Source organism: Chiloscyllium plagiosum, unplaced genomic scaffold (genome assembly GCF_037043375.1).
Source record: "Chiloscyllium plagiosum isolate Xiang-an unplaced genomic scaffold, Cpla_swu_hap1 HiC_scaffold_39, whole genome shotgun sequence".
In the NCBI taxonomy this organism is placed as follows: Eukaryota; Metazoa; Chordata; class Chondrichthyes; order Orectolobiformes; family Hemiscylliidae; genus Chiloscyllium; species Chiloscyllium plagiosum.
The window spans coordinates 37,593,273-37,612,065 of NW_028270177.1; the positions used below are offsets into that span (position 1 = coordinate 37,593,273).

At 45.5% G+C, this 18,793-nt stretch overlaps 1 protein-coding gene across 3 annotated transcripts in view; it reads right to left on the minus strand.

The window, feature by feature from the left end:
• cemip (cell migration inducing hyaluronidase 1) overlaps positions 1-18,793 on the minus strand; it is a 239,455-nt gene that overhangs the window by 40,104 nt on the left and 180,558 nt on the right. For all 3 annotated transcript variants that reach the window (XM_087981291.1, XM_087981292.1, XM_087981290.1), the window contains exon 14: positions 12,441-12,646. In XM_087981291.1, the coding sequence (XP_087837417.1) occupies positions 12,441-12,646 (206 nt within the window). The remainder of the gene's footprint in view (positions 1-12,440; positions 12,647-18,793) is intronic.

Genomic DNA, 18,793 nt, shown 5'->3' on the forward strand with positions numbered 1-18,793 from the left:
CAGAGATAAGATATGTGGGTGGGTCTGGATGGGATGCTCTTTGAAGGCTGAATGGCCTGCTTCCACACTGTAGGGATAATAAGTGTGGTCTTATCTGTGTTCTATGTAATTGAATCAAGACTTTACTCAAATTGACTTGTAGTAACAGCAACTGGAAATTGGTTGAAGAGTCACTTTGGTATTTTAGATACACCAGCCTTCAGGTGACAGCTTAGGTTCTGCTCTCACTTCTGAATCCTGAGGTTGCAGTGCCTTGGTGAATTGATGGCTGCTTTGTATTCAATTACAAATATAACCTACTGGCATTGTAAGAAGCTCAAGTTCACTGTCTGCAAACTAGAGCACAAGGTTGAGTCAGATATTATTCCATTGCTGCTTGTTAGAGCTTGCGAGGTACAAACTGACTATCATTTCACTCCCACAAGAAGGGCAACTTTACTCTGAAAATGATTTAGCTGGTTGTAAATCACAAGGAGATGTTTTGAGATCAGGAAATGCAAATTTTTCTTTCCAGTTTCTTTGTATGGCATCAAACTGAAATATTTCATCAATTGTTTACTTCTTTATAATAATGGCACGCCTTGTTGAACCTCAGCAAACATCCATGTGACACTGGCCCAGTTGGTGATTTTTCCCTTGAATTATTTCCCCATGGCCTCAATATTCCTGCTGTCCTGGACAGTACCATTTGGACAGATTCATGGTCACAAATGGAATGAAAGTTTCTAATTGATTATTCCACTTGACTTCAATGTCTTTGCCCAATCCATCTGTACTAGCAAAAATGTTAGGTTTCTCAACACACTCCATGTAAAAAGGAGGCATGGCCTTGTTAATGAACTTTAGCTGTGCATCGTAACTTGTTGGCTAATATGTTGAAATAATCTTTGGCAATGGTTGTGTTTGGAGAAATCTTTCAGAACCATCTGCTGGGATCCAGATTGCTTACATGTGGGATACAGCCACAGGAATTCACAACGCAGTGGGAGGCCATTCAGCCAATCGTGACCATGCTGGTTCTTTACCAGACCAAGCCAAAACTGATCCTGCTATCGCCCGACAGCCATTTCCCCAACTAGTCCTTCAAAGGTGCAATAGTCTATTCCACAAGACCATAAGATGTAGAAGCAGAAATAGGCCATTCAGCCCATTGAGTCTGCTCCACTATTCAATCATATGTTTCTCAACCCCATTCGTCTGCTTTTTCCCTGTGACTCCTGATCCCTTTACCAATCAAGAACCTATCCATCTCTGTCTTGAATACACTCATTGACTTGGCCTGCACAGCCCTTGGCAGCAATGAGTTCCACAGAGTCACCACCCTCTGGCTGAAGAAATTCCTCCTCATTGCAGTTCTAAAGGGTCATCCCTTCACTCTGAGGCTATGCCCTTGAGTCCTGTCTCTCTACTACTGGAAATATCTCCTCCATGTCCACTCTATCCAAGCCTCTCAATATTCCTCAAGTATTCCTCAATTACTCAATGACTTCAACAATTCCCTACACCAATAACTCATTGTTACCTTCTCTCTCAATTCTTAGTGATAATTGTAATGTTTAACTTTTTAAACTTAATTTCTTATTTTTCTAACTGATACTATGAATAACTGTAAGATAATGTAACAATGTTTTTATTTCTCTATTTTGTATCTAAGATTTGTACCTACCTAAGATGGCGCCATGTAAGGTAACATTATAAACTTTCCACTGTACTCCTGTACATGTTACAATGAACATAATTCTAATTTTAAATTGAATCCAAATGCTGCCATGAATCCTCCAAGAATCATAGAATCATAGAATCCCTAAGTGTGGAAACAGGCCATTTGGCCCAACAAGTCCACACGAACCCTCCGAAGAGTCAGGCGACCGTCTGTGTGGAGTTCGTACATTCTCCTCGTGTCTGGGTGAGTTTCCTCCGGATGCTCCAGTTTCTTCGCACAATCCAAAAATGTGCAGGTTCGGTGAATTGGCCATGCTAAATTGCCCGTAGTGTTCAGGGATATGCAGATTAGGTGCATTAGTCAGGGAAAATGTAGAGTAATAGGGTAGAGGATTGGGTCTAAAAATAGTAAATATATTTCCTTATTCCTTCCACCAAGTATCTTCATAATTTTAAAAACATTCATAAAATCTCCTGTGCTGCCTTAGAAGTGGTTCCACAGGCTTAACTCTGTCTTTGCTTTCCATTCTTTACAACTTCCTCATGAATCTATGTTGCTTTACAATGTTTTCTGCAATGAGACAGCTATAACTGCAACCAGGACGCTAACTGTGGATCATTCATAGTGTTGGTATGGCACAGGACAAGTACTTTCCAATCCTCCCACTTTCTCCAAACAAAAGGAGTAGCCATGGGCACCCGCATGGGCCCCAGCTATGCCTGCCTCTTCGTAGGATATGTGGAACAGTCCATCTTCCGCAACTACACTGGCCCCACCCCCCATCTTTTCCTTCGCTACATTGATGACTGTATCGGCGCTACCTCGTGCTCCCACGAGGAGGTTGAACAGTTCATCCACTACACTAACACCTTCCACCCCAACCTCAAATTCACCTGGACAGTCTCGGACTCCTCCCTCCCCTTCCTAGACCTTTCTGTTTCTATCTCAGGCGACCGAATCAACACGGACATCTACTACAAACCAACCGACTCCCACAGCTACCTGGACTACACCTCCTCCCATCCTGCCCCCTGTAAAAACGCCATCCCATTCTCCCAATTCCTTCGTCTCCGCCGCATCTGCTCCCAGGAGGACCAGTTCAAAATACATACAACACAGATGGCCTCCTTCTTCAAGGACCGCAATTTCCCCCCCGACGTGGTCGACGGTGCCCTCCACCGCATCTCCTCCACTTCCCGCTCCTCCGCCCTTGAGCCCCGCCCCTCCAACCGCCACCAGGACAGAACCTCACTGGTCCTCACCTACCACCCCACCAATCTCCATGTACAGCGCATCATCCGCCGTCACTTCCGCCACCTCCAAACAGACCCCAGCACCATCCTATTTCCCTCCCCTCCCCTATCAGCTTTCCGTAGAGACCACTCCCTCCGCGACTCCCTTGTCAGATCCACACCCCCCACCGACCCAACCTCCACTCCCGGCACCTTCCCTTGCAACCGCAGGAGGTGCAACACTTGCGCCCACACCTCCCCCCTCACTTCTCTCCAAGGCCCCAAAGGAAACTTCCATATCCGCCACAGATTCACCTGCACCTCCACCCACATCATCTACTGCATCCGCTGCAGCCGGTGTGGCCTCCTCTATATTGGGGAGACAGGCCGCCTACTTGCGGAGCGATTCAGAGAGCACCTCTGGGCCACCCGGACGAACCAACCCAACCAACCTGTAGCACAGCATTTCAACTCCCCCTCCCACTCCACCGAGGATATGCAGGTCATTGGACTCATCCACCGCCAAACCACAACAACCCGACGGTCGGAGGAGGAGTGTCTTATCTTCCGACTGGGAACCCTCCAACCGCAGGGGATGAACTTGGACTTCACCAGTTTCTTCATCCCCCCTCCCCCCACCTTGTCTCAGCCGGATCCCTCCAGCCCGGCACCGCCTTCCTGACCTGCAGTCTTCTTCTTGACCTCTCCGCCTCCATCCTACTCCGACCTATCACCCTCACCTTGACCTCTTTCCACCTATCACATTTCCAACGCCCCTCCTCCAAGTCCCTCCTCCCTACCTTTTATCTTCTCCTGCTGAACACTCTCTGCTCATTCCTGAAGAAGGGCCTGTGCCCGAAACGTCGAATCTCCTGTACCCTGGATGCTGCCTGACCTGCTGTGCTGTTCCAGCAATAAAGTTTCAACAGGACAAGTATAGCATTAGTCAGGATTCAAACTTGCAATACAGCAAGTTATGAATTTGACTTGTGTACACCGATCTGAAGTTGGTTATATCAGAGGAACCCACCACCTCGAACAGGTCTAATTCATATATGCTTCAGTTCTCTTAGAGTGTGGTTGACTCAATGCCTGCAGGACATCTAGAGATAAGAAATACTTGCATTTATTAGCAATGTTCATATCCCACGTTCCTAGTCCTTTTGAAAGCAATCACGTTTCAATTGCTAGCCTTTAAAAGAGAAAGCAAAAATTCACCTGTTGTTCAAATATCTTCGTTAGTATTTACAGCAAGCTAAACTGGTACTTGAAATAGATGGAGGTGAACACATCAGCAGCAATATGTCAATACAGTGCTTTTAATGCAATATAACAGGCCAAGGCCCTTTACACTACCACTATAAATCATACATAGTGTCATACCACCAACATATTGTCTAGCTATCACCATTGTTAACAGCTAACCCAAGAATGCAACTTTTTAAAAAAAAAGGTTTTGTGATTAACACATGAAAGCAGTGAAACTATCACTGTATTTTAACAGATGAAAGGCTTAACAGACAATCAATTTTTCAATGTATAATTTCAGTTACATCACACTGTAAATCTTTGCTATAAATTCTGTGTATTAGGATTGAGCCCTTCACTATCACCTGATGAAGGAGCGTTGCTCCGAAAGCTAGTGCTTCCAATTAAACCTGTTGGACTATAACCTGGTGTTGTGTGATTTTTAACTTTGCACACCCCAGTCCAACACTGGCATCTGCAAATCATGACAATAAATCAAAGTATGATACTGAGAGGAGATGGTTAATCAGCTGGTCAAAAGCATGGCCAAAGGAGTAGGCTTTAGGGACCTGGTATTGGCCAAAAGTGAGGCAGAGAGTTTGACCTTTAGATCTCGACAGATACATTGAAGTGTTGTGGGGTTCTGGAGTAGATTACAGAATGAAGCAGGGGCAACAGCATTGAGGAACTTGCAAACAAGTGACCAGAATTTTAAAATCAAGGCATTGCTTGACAGGAGCCAATTTAGGTCAACGAGCACATGGATGATAAAGGAACTTAGTGAGAGTTAAGTGAAAGGCTGCAGCGTTTCGGATGATCTCAAATTTAGAAGGTGAAATATGAAGGACCAATTTTGAGTTGGAATAGTCAAGTCTAGAGGTAAAAAGAAGATACATGAATGAAGGTTTCAGCAGTAAATGAACTAAGGAAGGGATGAAAGTGGTTGATGATATTGAGGTAGACATTGGGTATCTTACTGATGTCAGCAGGAAGGTGGGACTGGTTTAGTTTGGGATTATGGTTGGCATGGACTGGTTGGACCAAAGGATCTATTTCCACGCGGTATGACACTATCCTCTTGGGGTCACCACCAAAGCTGCCAAAAGGCTCAGGCTGTTGCCAGGGAGGGGAGCAAATCAGTAACTGGGAATGGATTTTGGAGTAGGGACCAAAATTAAGTTTCAGTTTTCCCAATAATTAATTGGAGGGAATTTCTGCATCGCATATTTACAAGGAGAGATAACAACAAGGAATTGTTGGTGCAGGGAATGGTTGCAGCAGTGAATTGGAGGAACAAAGACCAATCTCCCCACCAACCCCTAAGTACCTTCCCCTGCAACTGTAAAAGATGCAAAACCTGCCAGTACACCACCCTCCTCACCTCCATCCAGGGTCCCAAACAGTCCTTCCAGGTGAGACAGAAGTTCACCTGCCTCTCCTCTAACCTAGTTTACTGTATCTGGTGCTGCTGAAGTGGTCTTCTATACGTTGGGGAGACCAAACGCAAACTCAGGGCACATTTCACCAAGTATCTCAGCCGGGCCCACAGGGATGAACCTGATCTCCTGGTCACCACCCATTTTAATTACCCTTCCCAATCCCTTTCCGACATGACCATCCCTGGCCTCCTCTGTTGCCACAGTGAACCACACGGCAAATTGGAGGAACAACATCTCATCTTCTGCCTGGGCAGCCTACAGCCCAGAGGACCAAACATTGAATTCTCCAATTTCAAACAACTCTCCCTCCCATCCCCTGACTCCCTTCCATTCCTCTGATCAACCCATCTTTCCAGCTATCAACCCGATTCATAGAATCCCTACAGTGTGGAAATGGGCCATTGGCCCAACGTCCACACTGACTCTCCAAAGAGTAACCCACCCAGATCCATTCCCCTAGCCTATTACTTAACATTTCCCAAATGATGCAACTAACCTACACATCCCTGAACACTGGGGGCAATTTAGCATAGATTAGTGGTGTTGGAAGAGCACAGCAGTTCAGGCAGCATCCAAGGAGCTTCGAAATCGACGTTTCGGGCAAAAGCCCTTCATCAGGAATAAAGGCAGTGAGCCTGAAGCGTGGAGAGATAAGCTAGAGGAGGGTGGGGGTGGGGAGAAAGTAGCATAGAGTACAATGGGTGAGTGGGGGAGGGGATGAAGGTGATAGGTCAGGGAGGAGAGGGTTGAGTGGATAGGTGGAATAGGCAGGTAGGACAAGTCCAGACAAGTCATTGGGACAGTGCTGAGCTGCAAGTTTAGAACTAGGGTGAGGTGGGGGAAGGGGAAATGAGGAAACTGTTGAAGTCCATATTGATGCCCTGGGGTTGAAGTGTTCCGAGGCGGAAGATGAGGCATTCTTCCTCCAGGCGTCTGGTGGTGAGGGAGCGGCGGTGAAGGAGGCCCAAGACCTCCATGTCCTCGGCAGAGTGGGAGGGGGAGTTGAAATGTTGGGCCGCGGGGCGGTGTGGTTGATTGGTGCGGGTGTCCCGGAGATGTTCCCTAAAGCGCTCTGCTAGGAGGCGCCCAGTCTCCCCAATGTAGAGGAGACCACATCGGGACCAATTCACCTAACCTACACATCTTTGGATTGAGGAAAGAAACTGGAGCACCCAGAGGAAACCCACGTAGACACAGGGAGAACGTGCAAACTCCACACAGACAGTTGCCTGAGGCTGGAATTGAATCCAGGTCCCTGGTGCTGTGAGGCAGCAGTGCTAACCACTTAGCCATCATGTCACTTTATTGCTGGAACAGCACAGCAGGTCAGGCAGCATCTAGGGAACAGGAGATTCGACGTTTCGGGCACAGGCCCTTCTTCATTCCTGAAGAAGGGCCTGTGCCCGAAACGTCGAATCTCCTGTTCCCTAGATGCTGCCTGACCTGCTGTGCTGTTCCAGCAATAAAGTTTCAACTTTGATCTCCAGCATCTGCAGACCTCACTTTCTCCTAGCCATCATGTCACCCAATTCATTCCTCCCATCAATCAACCAGGTTGTATCCTCTACCTGTGTTCACCTATAGGAGAAAGTGAGGACCGCAGATGCTAGAGATCAGAGCTGAAAATGTGTTGCTGGAAAAGCGCAGCAGGTCAGGCAGCATCCAAGGATCAGGAGAATCGACGTTTCGGGCATGAGCCCTTCTTCAGGGCTCATGCCCGAAGAAGGGCTCATGAGCCCATGTGTTCACCTATCCTTACCTCATCACCATGCCCACCAGCCCCCCTCGGCTTAACCCACTACCCCTCTCACTTATCTGTAGGTCCCTTTATACCCATCCCCAGTCCTGAAGAAGGGTTACACCCGAAATGTTGATTCTCTATCTCCTGATGATGATGTGTTCTTCAAGCCTCCTGCTTGTCTACCCTGGATTCCAGTATCTGCAGCTTTTTTTGTCTCTAACAGGGAGTGAGGAGGCACTGGGATTAATTCTGGATTGAGTGGCCTTTTGCTGTGTTGTAAATTCTTGAAGCTATGTGTAGACAACACAATTCTACCAACAAGGACATTCCCTGTTTCATATGGATGCCAGATAGGCTGGTTGTGTTTATCTATGTGTCCTTTCAACAGGGGATTCTGTGGGTTAGTGGGTAGTATCCCTGCCTCTGAGACAGAAGTTCTGGGTTCAAGTCTCACTTCAGGATTTGGTGGCCAAATAGGTCATGGTGCAAGAAACATGGCAAACAGCAAGCGGCATGTGATGCTGGTCTGTTGTGCAATGGAAAGAAACTGGAGCCTCTGCATACAACATTCTTAGCTCCAGGCTACAACATGCATTTGTAAAAGTATCCGTCACCACAGCAACTCAGCCTCCTTTGGGGGCCAGATGGCTGGGGAAAGTGGTGCGAATCTGATTGATGCCAATAGCACAGGGTTCAATGTCCATTCCAACTAGCTGCTTTCCTGCTCAACCCCTGGTACAGATTATGGCACTATATATCAGGTCTGCCTTCGGACAAAAGACTGGAGATCAAAAGGATCCTTCCAACAATCGGAACTGCTTCAGTTGATACTCGATCCTCTGTACCCAAGCCATGTTTGTACAAAGCTGCCTCTTCATTTAAGATCATTAAACTACGCATTGTAATGACCACCCTTCCCATCACTACTTCTCTACAGAAATTCAAGCTGAGTGATAAAACATTTGAGTGGTCTCTGTTTTAGCGACTGGAGAGGGCCATTTGAGTCAGAAGTTGCCTCTTGCTACAACTGAATGTATCGCAGGCAGCTAAGTTGGTCAGCAACAGAAGAGCTATACCACTTCTCAAAGATAAATGGAAAAAACACCTTCCAACAAAGGTGGTGCAGTTCCAGGTGGAACTTTCCCAGGATATAAATTTTATGAAGATGGTTCAGGAATCTGAGTCTTATAAAAACTAATGTCCTGGGAAGGTTCCATCTGGGCGTCGGCCATGTTTATCCAGCAAACTTAATCACCTGAAGCGAAGAACCATCTGCTGCACTGATTCCTCCTGAGGAGCATCACTGGCCAATCTTAAGCTAAATGGGCAGCTAGTCACACATGCTGCCAGACCTGCTGAGCTTTTCCAGCAACTTCTGTTTTTGTTTCTGATTTACAGCATCCGCAGTTCTTTTTTTTTGAGGGGAATGTGTGACTATCAGGGAAAACACCAAGGATATTGAGGACACAAAGAAAAAATCTACCAAGCTTAAATATCTCCGCTGGCTTAACGGCCATCCTTCTCAGTCAGCTATAGATCAAAGATGGTCTTCCTGGTCCATCATTTTGATAACATCTGATTAAAGTTGTTTGCACTTGAAAGCAAATTCCATAAGCAATCTTCTCGATTCCATTGAGATGGAATGAAAATCACAAGCCATTTGTGCATGATTCCTTGATATATTTTTCTTGTGAGCATGAACACCACTGTGGGATTTTGCAGTCAGAAAGATCTCCCCTCCCAGTGTCCAGTAGATCTCTAGCCCCTCAGGAACAGAAGCACAAGTGACTGTTTTGAGAGGCTCCACACTGGCAGAGTGGTTTCACATGCAGCTAACTGCAATCAGAAAATTACAGGACACACTTCTACAATGGGTACCACATTTCCACCCTCATTTACACCACCAAGCCACCCAACCCCCACCCCAGCACAGAACCTTGGAAAGAAATTAAAACCGAAGTTTTTGGAAAATCTCAGAGGTCTGGCAGCACCTGTGAAGAGAAATCAAAGTTAACATTTCGGGTCCGGTGACGAGCTACCACGAGTTCTAGTTTTGAGGAAGGGTCACTGGACCCGAAACATGAACTTTGATTTCTCTTCACACATGCTGCCAGACCTGCTGAGCTTTTCCAGCAACTTCTGTTTTTGTTTCTGATTTACAGCATTCGCAGTTCTTTCGGTTTTCACTTGGAAAGAAGTGTCTGATACAGTTATCATTAGAGGTTGATGTGGACACATTTAGGAAAATTCTGCTGTCCACCCAAGTGTCCCGTGACACAGAAGTTGATAATTGTACCTATGCAATGCTATGACAGCAGAAAATTACAGGATGCATTTCTACAATGGGTACCACATCTCCACCCTCACTTAGAACAACATGCCCCACTTAAACTCCCACCCCAGTGAATCCACAGAACCATTCGATGATGGGCTCTCTAGGTCGTGTTTTGTAGCCAGCTTGTTATCCAGTTGTCTCCTGACATTCATGGGGTTGGATTGTGGTCTCCTCTACATTGGGGAGACTGGATGCCTTCTCGCAGGGCACTTTAGAGAACATCTCTGGGACACCCGCACCAATCAACCCAACCGCCTCATGGCCGAACATTTCAACTCCCCTTCCCACTCTGCCAAGGACATGCAGGTCCTGGGCCTCCTCCACCGCCACTCCCTCACTGCCCGACGCATGGAGGAAGAGCGCCTCATATGCCGCCTCAGAACACTTCAGGGCATCAATGTGGACTTCACCAGTTTCCTCATTTCCCCTCCCCCCACCTTACCCCAGTTCCAACCTTCCAGCTCAGCACTGTCCTCATGACCTGGCCTACCTGCCAATCTTACTTCCCACCTATCCGCTCCATCCTCCTCTCCGACCTATCACCTTTATCCCCACCTCCATCCATCTATTGCACTCTTAGCTACCTTCCCCCCAGCCCAACCCCCTTCCATTTACCTCTCCACCCCCCCCCCCGAGGCTCCCAGCCTCAATCCTGATGAATGGCTTTTGCCTGAAACATCGATTTTCCTGCTCTTCAGATGCTGTCTGACCTGCTGTGCTTTTCTAGCACCACTTTAATCTTGACTCTGATCTCCAGTATCTGCAGTACCCATTCTTGCCAAGAAACTGAAGTGGACCAGGCATGGAAATACTGTGACTACAAGAGTGGTGCAACGACTGGGCATCCAGTATTGAGTAACTCACCTCCTGTCTATCCATGGTCTGTCCACAAGGCACAAGTCAGGAATGCGATAGAATACTTTCCATTTGCATGGATGAGTTCATCTTCAATAATATTCGAGAAGCTCAACACCATCTAGGGCAAAACTGCTTAACATTCAATCCCAGCACCGACAATGCTCAGGAGCATCAGTGGATGCCATTTAGAAGCTTCATGGCAACAACCCACCAAGTCTCCTTTGACAGCATTTTCTAAATTCATGACCCCTACTGTCTAGAAGGGCAAGGGAGCACATACATGGGAACATTGCTGCCTGTAAGTTCCTGTCCAACACACACCTCTGAGACAAACACTATATCACAGTTCATTCACTGTCACTGAATCAAATCCTGGAGCTCCTTCTTAACAGTTCCTACAAGCCAAGGACTGCAACATGGAAAGAAGACAGTTCACAGTCAGCATCCCAAGGGAAATTAGGTATGATCAATGAACGATTATTACCAGTCAGCAATGCCCACATCCCAAGAACAAGTATGAAACACAATTGCCTGTATCTATGCTGCAATTTCTATAATTATAGAATCCCTACAGAGTGGAAGGAGGTCATTCAGTTCATCAAATGCACACCAACCCTCCAGGTAGCATCCCACCCAGAACTACCCCTCCCCACACTATTCCTGTAATTTCCCATTGGCTAACCCACCTAGCCTACACATCCCCGGACACTATGGGCAATTTAGCATGACCAATCCATAGGAAACCCACAGAGACACAGGGAGAATGTGCAAACTCCATATAGCCAGTTGCCACAGGGTGGAAGCAAACCTGGCACCCTGGCACTGAGAGTGCTAACCACTGAGCCACCATGCTGCCCTGTGGTGTTTTCAATCATTGGGCCAGTTACAACCTCCAAGAGGTGCCCATTAGCATTTCCTCTTCTCTTTCTACCAGCTGCACAGGTCTCCAAGGCTCATGTAGGATGGTGACGTCCAGAACCGGATGTCAATGCTGTGATGGTCGTGTGTGGACTGTTGGAGTGGCTGCAGGCGGGCATAGACCCACAACTGAGAGGGAACGCTGGTGCCCATCATCAAACACTAACTGTTTTACTGGAAAATGAGTTTATTGTTGTATCTATGTGGCTCAGTGGTTAGCACTGCTGCCTCACAACGCCAGGGATTGAGTTTGATTCCAGCCTCAGTTGACTGGCTGTGTGGAGTTTGCACATTCTCCCAGCGTCTGCGTGGGTTTCCTCCGGGTGCTCCGGTTTCCTCCCACAGTCCAAATGTGCGCAGGTCAGGTGAATTGGCCATGCTAAATTGCCCCGTAGTGTTAGGTCCCTTAGTCAGAGGGAAATGGATCTGGATGGGTTACTCTTTGGAGGGTTGGTGTGGACTTGTTGGGCCGAAGAGCCTGTTTCCACACTGTAGGGAAACTAATTTAAAATCAAAGAGTTGAATTGTATAGATAAAACGGTTTAACTTTGACAAAGTTTTAACTTTGATTAAAACACTGTACAAACGCAAATTCAATTCCCTATTTTATCAAAGTTCTCAGTTATAAATCTTCCTCCCTTAAGGAACATTTGTTGATGCATGGAGTCTCTGGCTGTTCCACTTTATCATTAAGGGACAACTGTTAGTAAGTGCTGCCGTATCATTATCTCACACATAACATCGGTGAACATCTTGAACTCAGCAAAATGTACGGGAATCTAAAATAATTCTGAACTTTCATTTTTCTTATCCAGATACTCTACATGATAGAAAAAAGAGGGTTTAGACTCCACCAAAGTATTAATTTTGTTGAATATTACAGAAAGTAAGTGGAGGCCAAGTACCTTCAAATGGAATGGATAATGGTCTTCCACTTGGTTATGTGAAATCATCAATATGCCTTCAGTTCCAGTAAATCCAATCAAACTGTCTGGTAGTTACTTACTTGCAGTCCTGTCTGGGTTTGGGGATATATCCTGGATACACTCCTTCTTTTATGCTCCTGCACATCTTGCTGTCACGATCTGATGGTAACAGTGTTCCTGCTTTGACCAAAAGCCCAAGACAGTGATCAAACGTGTTTCGTTCCTCAGGACCATCTTCAGTGAAGAAGCAATGCCCCAGGATCTTGTAGCCAATAACATCTTTCACCTGTAAAGAGAAAGAAAGAGAAATCAATTCTGTTCCTGTGGCCCCATCTCTTTCTCTCTGCACTGACTCTAAGCCAGTTGCTTGTCCTCGAAGAATCAATTCAACAAATCAACATTTAGCAGCTTTGGGGTAAACCAATCATGTAGGGTTAACAGAAAACCCTACGGTTAAGGTGCTTAAGACAAGGCAGGCAACAAAACTTTACAAAAATGGCTTAATTGTTTTGATACTGGACAAAGTGAACCTACAAAGGGAAACATTGCCTTTTAAAAAAATGAATAATCTTCGAGATTAGAATAGAGCTTTTTGTAAAGCCAGCTGCATCGCATTGTCATGAGAATTCGGACTGCATTCTAGTTGAAAGCCATCTCTCAGTCAGCCAGCATGTGTGTGCAATTTAGCTGCTGGGTTTGATTACATTTCAGTGATGATGACAATTCATTGGCCGTGAACACTTTGAGGCATCCAAAATACTTGAAAGACACTGCGGCTTTGTCACCATGAACGGCAAAGCGTCTATAATCGGTGGAGTGAACAAGCTGTTGGTACCTCAGCTGCAGTCAAAACAAAAACTAGTGTTGATGCTGGAAATCCAAAATAAATACAGAAGGTGTTGGAGAAACTCAGCAGACCAGGCAACATCTGTGGAACAGAGTTATTGACAGAGCCCAAGATGAATATTTTCCGAACTGAAGGGGACTGAAAAAGTAATGGTTCTCCAGACCACTTCAATTGCTAAGAAGAATTGCAAAATGTTAGCTGTTTCTCTCTCCACAGTTGCTACCAGACGTCCAGCCCCATTTTGTGTTTTACACAGTAACACCCTGTAAATTGCCATTTAATTGGCAAAAGTCATTCATTCAGTTTTGGAGTTCTATTTTATCTTTTTAATCTTGTTATATTGGCAGCTATTCCCTATCATTCAGAAGCAGGGGACATATTGGAATACCTTAAAGTAGCAACATTAGCATTGAGGGTTTAGAGCTGGGAGCTGTCAGTACAGGACGATCAGTGCTGGCAGACCTAGAGTTTCTCAGAGTAACAGAGGTATCAGCAAACCATGAGAGATCAGAGCAGAGTAACTTTTTCAGAAAGGGAATAGGAGGATTAGGAAGGGAGGTGCAGAAATGAAGACAGCATCGAAGATATAGCAGGACAGAATGGTTTGGAGGTTGGAGGGATTACACCAGAGTTTTGCAGATACAAACTGACCCTTCTTGAGCACTTCAGCAGATTGAAAAGGGTGGTGCTGTAAAAGCGCAGCAGGTCCACAGAATCCGAAAACCAGAAGAGTCAACATTTCGGGCATAAGCCCTTCATCAGGAATGTGAAAGGGGAAGTGGGCTGAGAGATAAATAGAGGGGAGGGGGAGGGGGTTGGGGGTGGGGCTGGGGGGAAAGTGGGTAGAAAGGCGATAGGTGGATGCAGGTGGGAAGTAATAGTGATAGGTTCGGTGGGGAAGGTGGAGCGGATAGGTGGGAAGGAAGATGGACAGGTCAAGGGGGCGGTGCCAAGTTGGAGGGTTGGATCTGGAATGTTTTCGACTCTGACTCTCCAGCATCTGCAATCCTCACTTTCGCATGCCTCAGGAGATTTCCAAATGAGGACACCTGCCTTATTGATGCTGTGGGAATTGAATCGATGCAAATGTACAAGTGAAGTCATTCAGAGAGAGGTGGTGGCATAACTGTAATGTCACTGCACTCCAGAACCCCAAGGTATTAGTTGTGGGGACAGGTGTTCAAAACCCACCATGACAGATGGTGAAATTTAAACTCAATACAATATTAGGAAGGAAAAAGCCATCCTTATAGCAACAATGTACCCATTGTCAATTAGTTCATTGATGTCCTGAAGGGAAGAAAATCTGCTAAGCCTTACCTGGTCTGACCTACATGTGACTCCAGACTTACAGTAACGTAGTTGAATCTTAACTGGCCTCTGGACAATTTGGGATGTGGAATAAATGCTGGCCTAGCCAGAGATGCCCATGTCCCATGAATTTAAAAAAATAGGTTCAGCCCATTGTGCATTGGAACATGTTCTGCAAAAATATACAGCTCGAGCTCACAAATAAACAACCTTGTGTTCCCACGATCTGTTAAAATGGGATTTTGTTTTGTGGTTTTACATCATCGGGAGAGGTATTGAGACTGTTTTTCCTCTTTAACTTAATGTCATGAAACACAGCCGCCACAGCCAATGGATTGGGCATCTTCCCCCTAAAGTAAAAGTTTTCAAAAAACGAAGTTACTCTAATGTTATCTTATGAGCTTAAGGCAAACTAATCCTTCAAAACAGAATGCTTGTCAGGGTAAACACATTCTCTGAGACTACTCAATTATTCTTTCTTGTGAATTTATTTATTGCTAGGTTAAGATTAATGAAAAAGAGACAAGCTCTCTAAGCCAATAAATGAGTTTTTACAGAAAGGATTAATTGTATTTATATAATACTTTCAACAATCTCATATTGTTCCAAAACACTTTAGCCTGAAGCACATTTGAAGAGTAGTCCAAATGTGGGAAACACAAAAAACTAATTAGCAACCAAAACTATATTTTTCAAATCATTCTGGGAATAACTATTAGCCACAGTGCATCCCCTTGCACTTTGCACGACAGCACTTTTTACATCTACCCAAGACAGCAGACAGAGTTTCAGATTAACATCTTATGAACAAGGCAGCATCACTGACAGTGCATCAGCAGTTCTCCACCAGGAACATCTGCCCTGGGTCTTTGGGCTGTGTCTTGAACCCACAAACTTCCGAGTAGGAGATGAGGATGCTGCCTACTGAGCCTGAACTGAGAGCCTACAGATGAACAGAGGTGGCAGAGCAATCCATTCAGAACAAAAAAACTGTTGTTAAAGTAAATACATTTGGTGGGAATTAAAGGTTATTTTTAATGTGAATACAAGTTTTATTAGATGAAGAACAAAAATCCATGTAGGTAAGCTTCTATTGCAGTAACATTAGATTTTTGTGCTTTAACTTTCTGGTGTTGCTGTTAAAATGGACTTCAATTTTTTAATCAATTATGAGTGGCTGGTAATCTCTCTTATGCACAAACCAAAGCATATATTTCAGAATTCTGTGCTTTATAAACATTTTTCAAAACAGTTATTAAAATAATTTCACCATAATCCAGCCCGTTTCTGCCAGACCAGTTTCTCACCCATATTCCTTGTTTATGATAAAGAGCACATTCTAATGACACAACCGCACACTGATTACAACGCTAAATTGAAGACATGGGTAGCAACTTTAATTCCATACAGTAGTCACAATCCGGAAAATAAATGCTTTTTATTACACTTTTTTGAAGAATTAGCTTCCAGATGACTTTTTTAATTCCCTTGGAGGACATGGGTGTCACTGACTGGCCAGTATTTTTATTGCCCCTTAAGAAGGTGGTGATAAGCTGACTTCTTGAACCACTACACTTTATGTGCCATAGGTTGACCCACAATACAATTATGGGCAGATACGGGATTTTAACCCAATGAAATTGAAGGATGGAGGCGATATATTTCCAAGTCTTAATGGTCTTCTGTACCGAGCTCCCAGTCTAGCACAGTGGCCTCCCGTAGCGACCTCCCAGCCTAGCACAGTGGCCTCCTGTACCAACCTCCCGGCCTAGCACAGTGGCCTCCTGTAGCGACCTCCCGGCCTAGCACAGTGGCCTCCGTACTGACCTCCCAGCCTAGCACAGTGCCCTCCCGTAGCAACCTCTCAGCCTAGCACAGTGGCACCTCCCGGCCTAGCACAGTGGCCACCTGTACCAACCACCCGGCCTAGCACAGTGGCCTCCTGTACCGACCGCCCGGCCTAGCAGAGTGGCCTCCTGTAGCGACTTCCTGGCCTAGCACAGTGGCCTGGTGGTCGCTACGGGAGGCCACTGCGCTAGATGTGGGGGTCGGTACAGGAGGCCACTGTGCTAGACTAGGTGGTCACTACAGAAGGCCACTGCACTAGATCTGGAGGTTGGTACAGGAGGCCACTGTGCTAGGCTGGGAGGTCGCTACAGGAGGCCACCGTGCTAGATCTGGAGGTCTCTATAGGAGGCCACTGTGCTAGATCTGGAGGTCGCTGCGGGAGGTCACTGTGCTCGATCTGGAGGTCGGTACAGGAGGTCACTGTGCTAGGCTGGGTGGTCACTACGGAAGGCCACTGCGGTAGGCTTGCAGGTCGCTACAGGAGGCCACTGTGCTAGATCTGGAGGTCGGTACAGGAGGTCACTGTGCTACGCTGGGTGGTCACTATTGAAGGCCACTGCACTAAGCTGGGAGGTCGCCAGTCATCATTGGAGGCTGGGCGATAAAAAAAAAAACACTATGTGGGAAGAAAAAGGAGAAGAAAAGAACAGGAAGAACAGGCCTAATGGACAAGTTCTGTCTGGAGCACCCTACTCCAGCACCATGATCGAGAGCAGATTGATGGGGCAGTAATTGGCTGGGTTAGATTTGTCCTTTTTTTTGTTTGTAGGAAATATCTGGGCAATTTTCTAAATTATTGGGTATGTGCCAGTGTTGTGGCTGTACTGGAAGAGCTTGGCTAGGAGTGTAGCAATTTCTGGCGCAAAATTCTTCAGTTCTACTGCTGGAGTATTATCCGGGCCCATAGCCTTTGCAATATGCACTACCTCTGGCAAGGATTGAATCAGATTAGCTCAAAGACTGGCATCTGTGATGCTGGAGGAGGTGGAGATGGAATACCCACTCAGCACTTCTGGCTGAAGCTTGTTATGAATGCTTCAGCCTTATCCTTTGCACTCATGTGTTGGGCTCTTCCATCATTGAGGATGGAGATATTTGTTGAACATCCTACTCCAATGATTAGTTTAATTGTCCACCACCATTCACGACTGGTTGTGGCAGGACTGCAGAGCTTAGATCTGATTCGTTGGTTGTGGGACTGGTAACTATATCACTTGCTGCTACTGCTGTTTGGCACGCGGGTAGTCTGTTCAGGTCTGCCTTCTGATGTGCTCACTCCAGATAAATTCATGGTCCACAAATATCCATCTACTGTAGCTCAGACACACAACCTGGTTCATTGTAAATTATTCTTATACTGCACATTAACCTTCAAAGTGCACTAAAACACTGGACAAAAATGTTTCACATTAACTGCAACACTGTCACATGAAACACATCAAATATTGGAGGCAAGAAACAACAATCTTCCACCGGACGGTACTGGTCAACAATTATACCAGACAAACATCTCAAAGATTGTCCAGCTATTTAGATTAGGTTAGATTCCCTACAGTATGGAAACACGCCCGTCGGCCCAACAAGTCCACATCGACCCTCCGAAGAGTAACCCACCCAGACCCATTCCCCTATCCTATATTTAAACCCTGACTAATGCACGTATCTCTAAGGGCAATTTAGCATGGCCAATTCACCTGACCTGCACATCTTCGGTGCTTTTTTTGTTCGTTGATGCTTATGGGAGCTTGCTATGCACAATTTGGCTGCCTCATTTCCTGCATTACAACAATGATTGAATCCATTCTCTGTGAGGTGATTTAGGATTTCCTGAGGTTCTATACAAACGCAAGATGTTTATTTCTTTCCATGCAATATTGGCCAATCCTCACTAGGTACTTTGGGTCTTCAATTAGACTATTTCTACCAAAACACATAAAGAGAACCACAGCACTCACAGAGAGTTATATCATCAACTAAATCTCACAATCATCCATTGGAAGCTCCTCAACACCACAAGAAAATACATTATGGTTTACTAAATTACTTAGCTTTGAAAAGCACATAATTGCCTTTTAAATTATGTGGAGTACCAAGCAGCTGAAGCAGAATTAATTACACAGTAAGAAGTGCATAATAATGGATGAGCAACAGATCGCGGTTCCCACCATCATTCTTCATCTCTTCAAGTATTCAGATAAGTCAGTGTTTCTAGAGTTGGATGAAATATAATAATGATTAGCACTGTCTAATATTTTCAGTGATGTTGAATAATTTCACTCCAACTTGATCTTTTTTCTAAAATATTAGTTGATGAAAACCAGTCAAAGTTGAAATGCGAACAGGGTAATGTGAATAATTTTGGATTGTTCCAGCAAAGAACATGGGCATGATGGCACGGTGGCTCAGTGGTTAGCACTGCTACCTCAC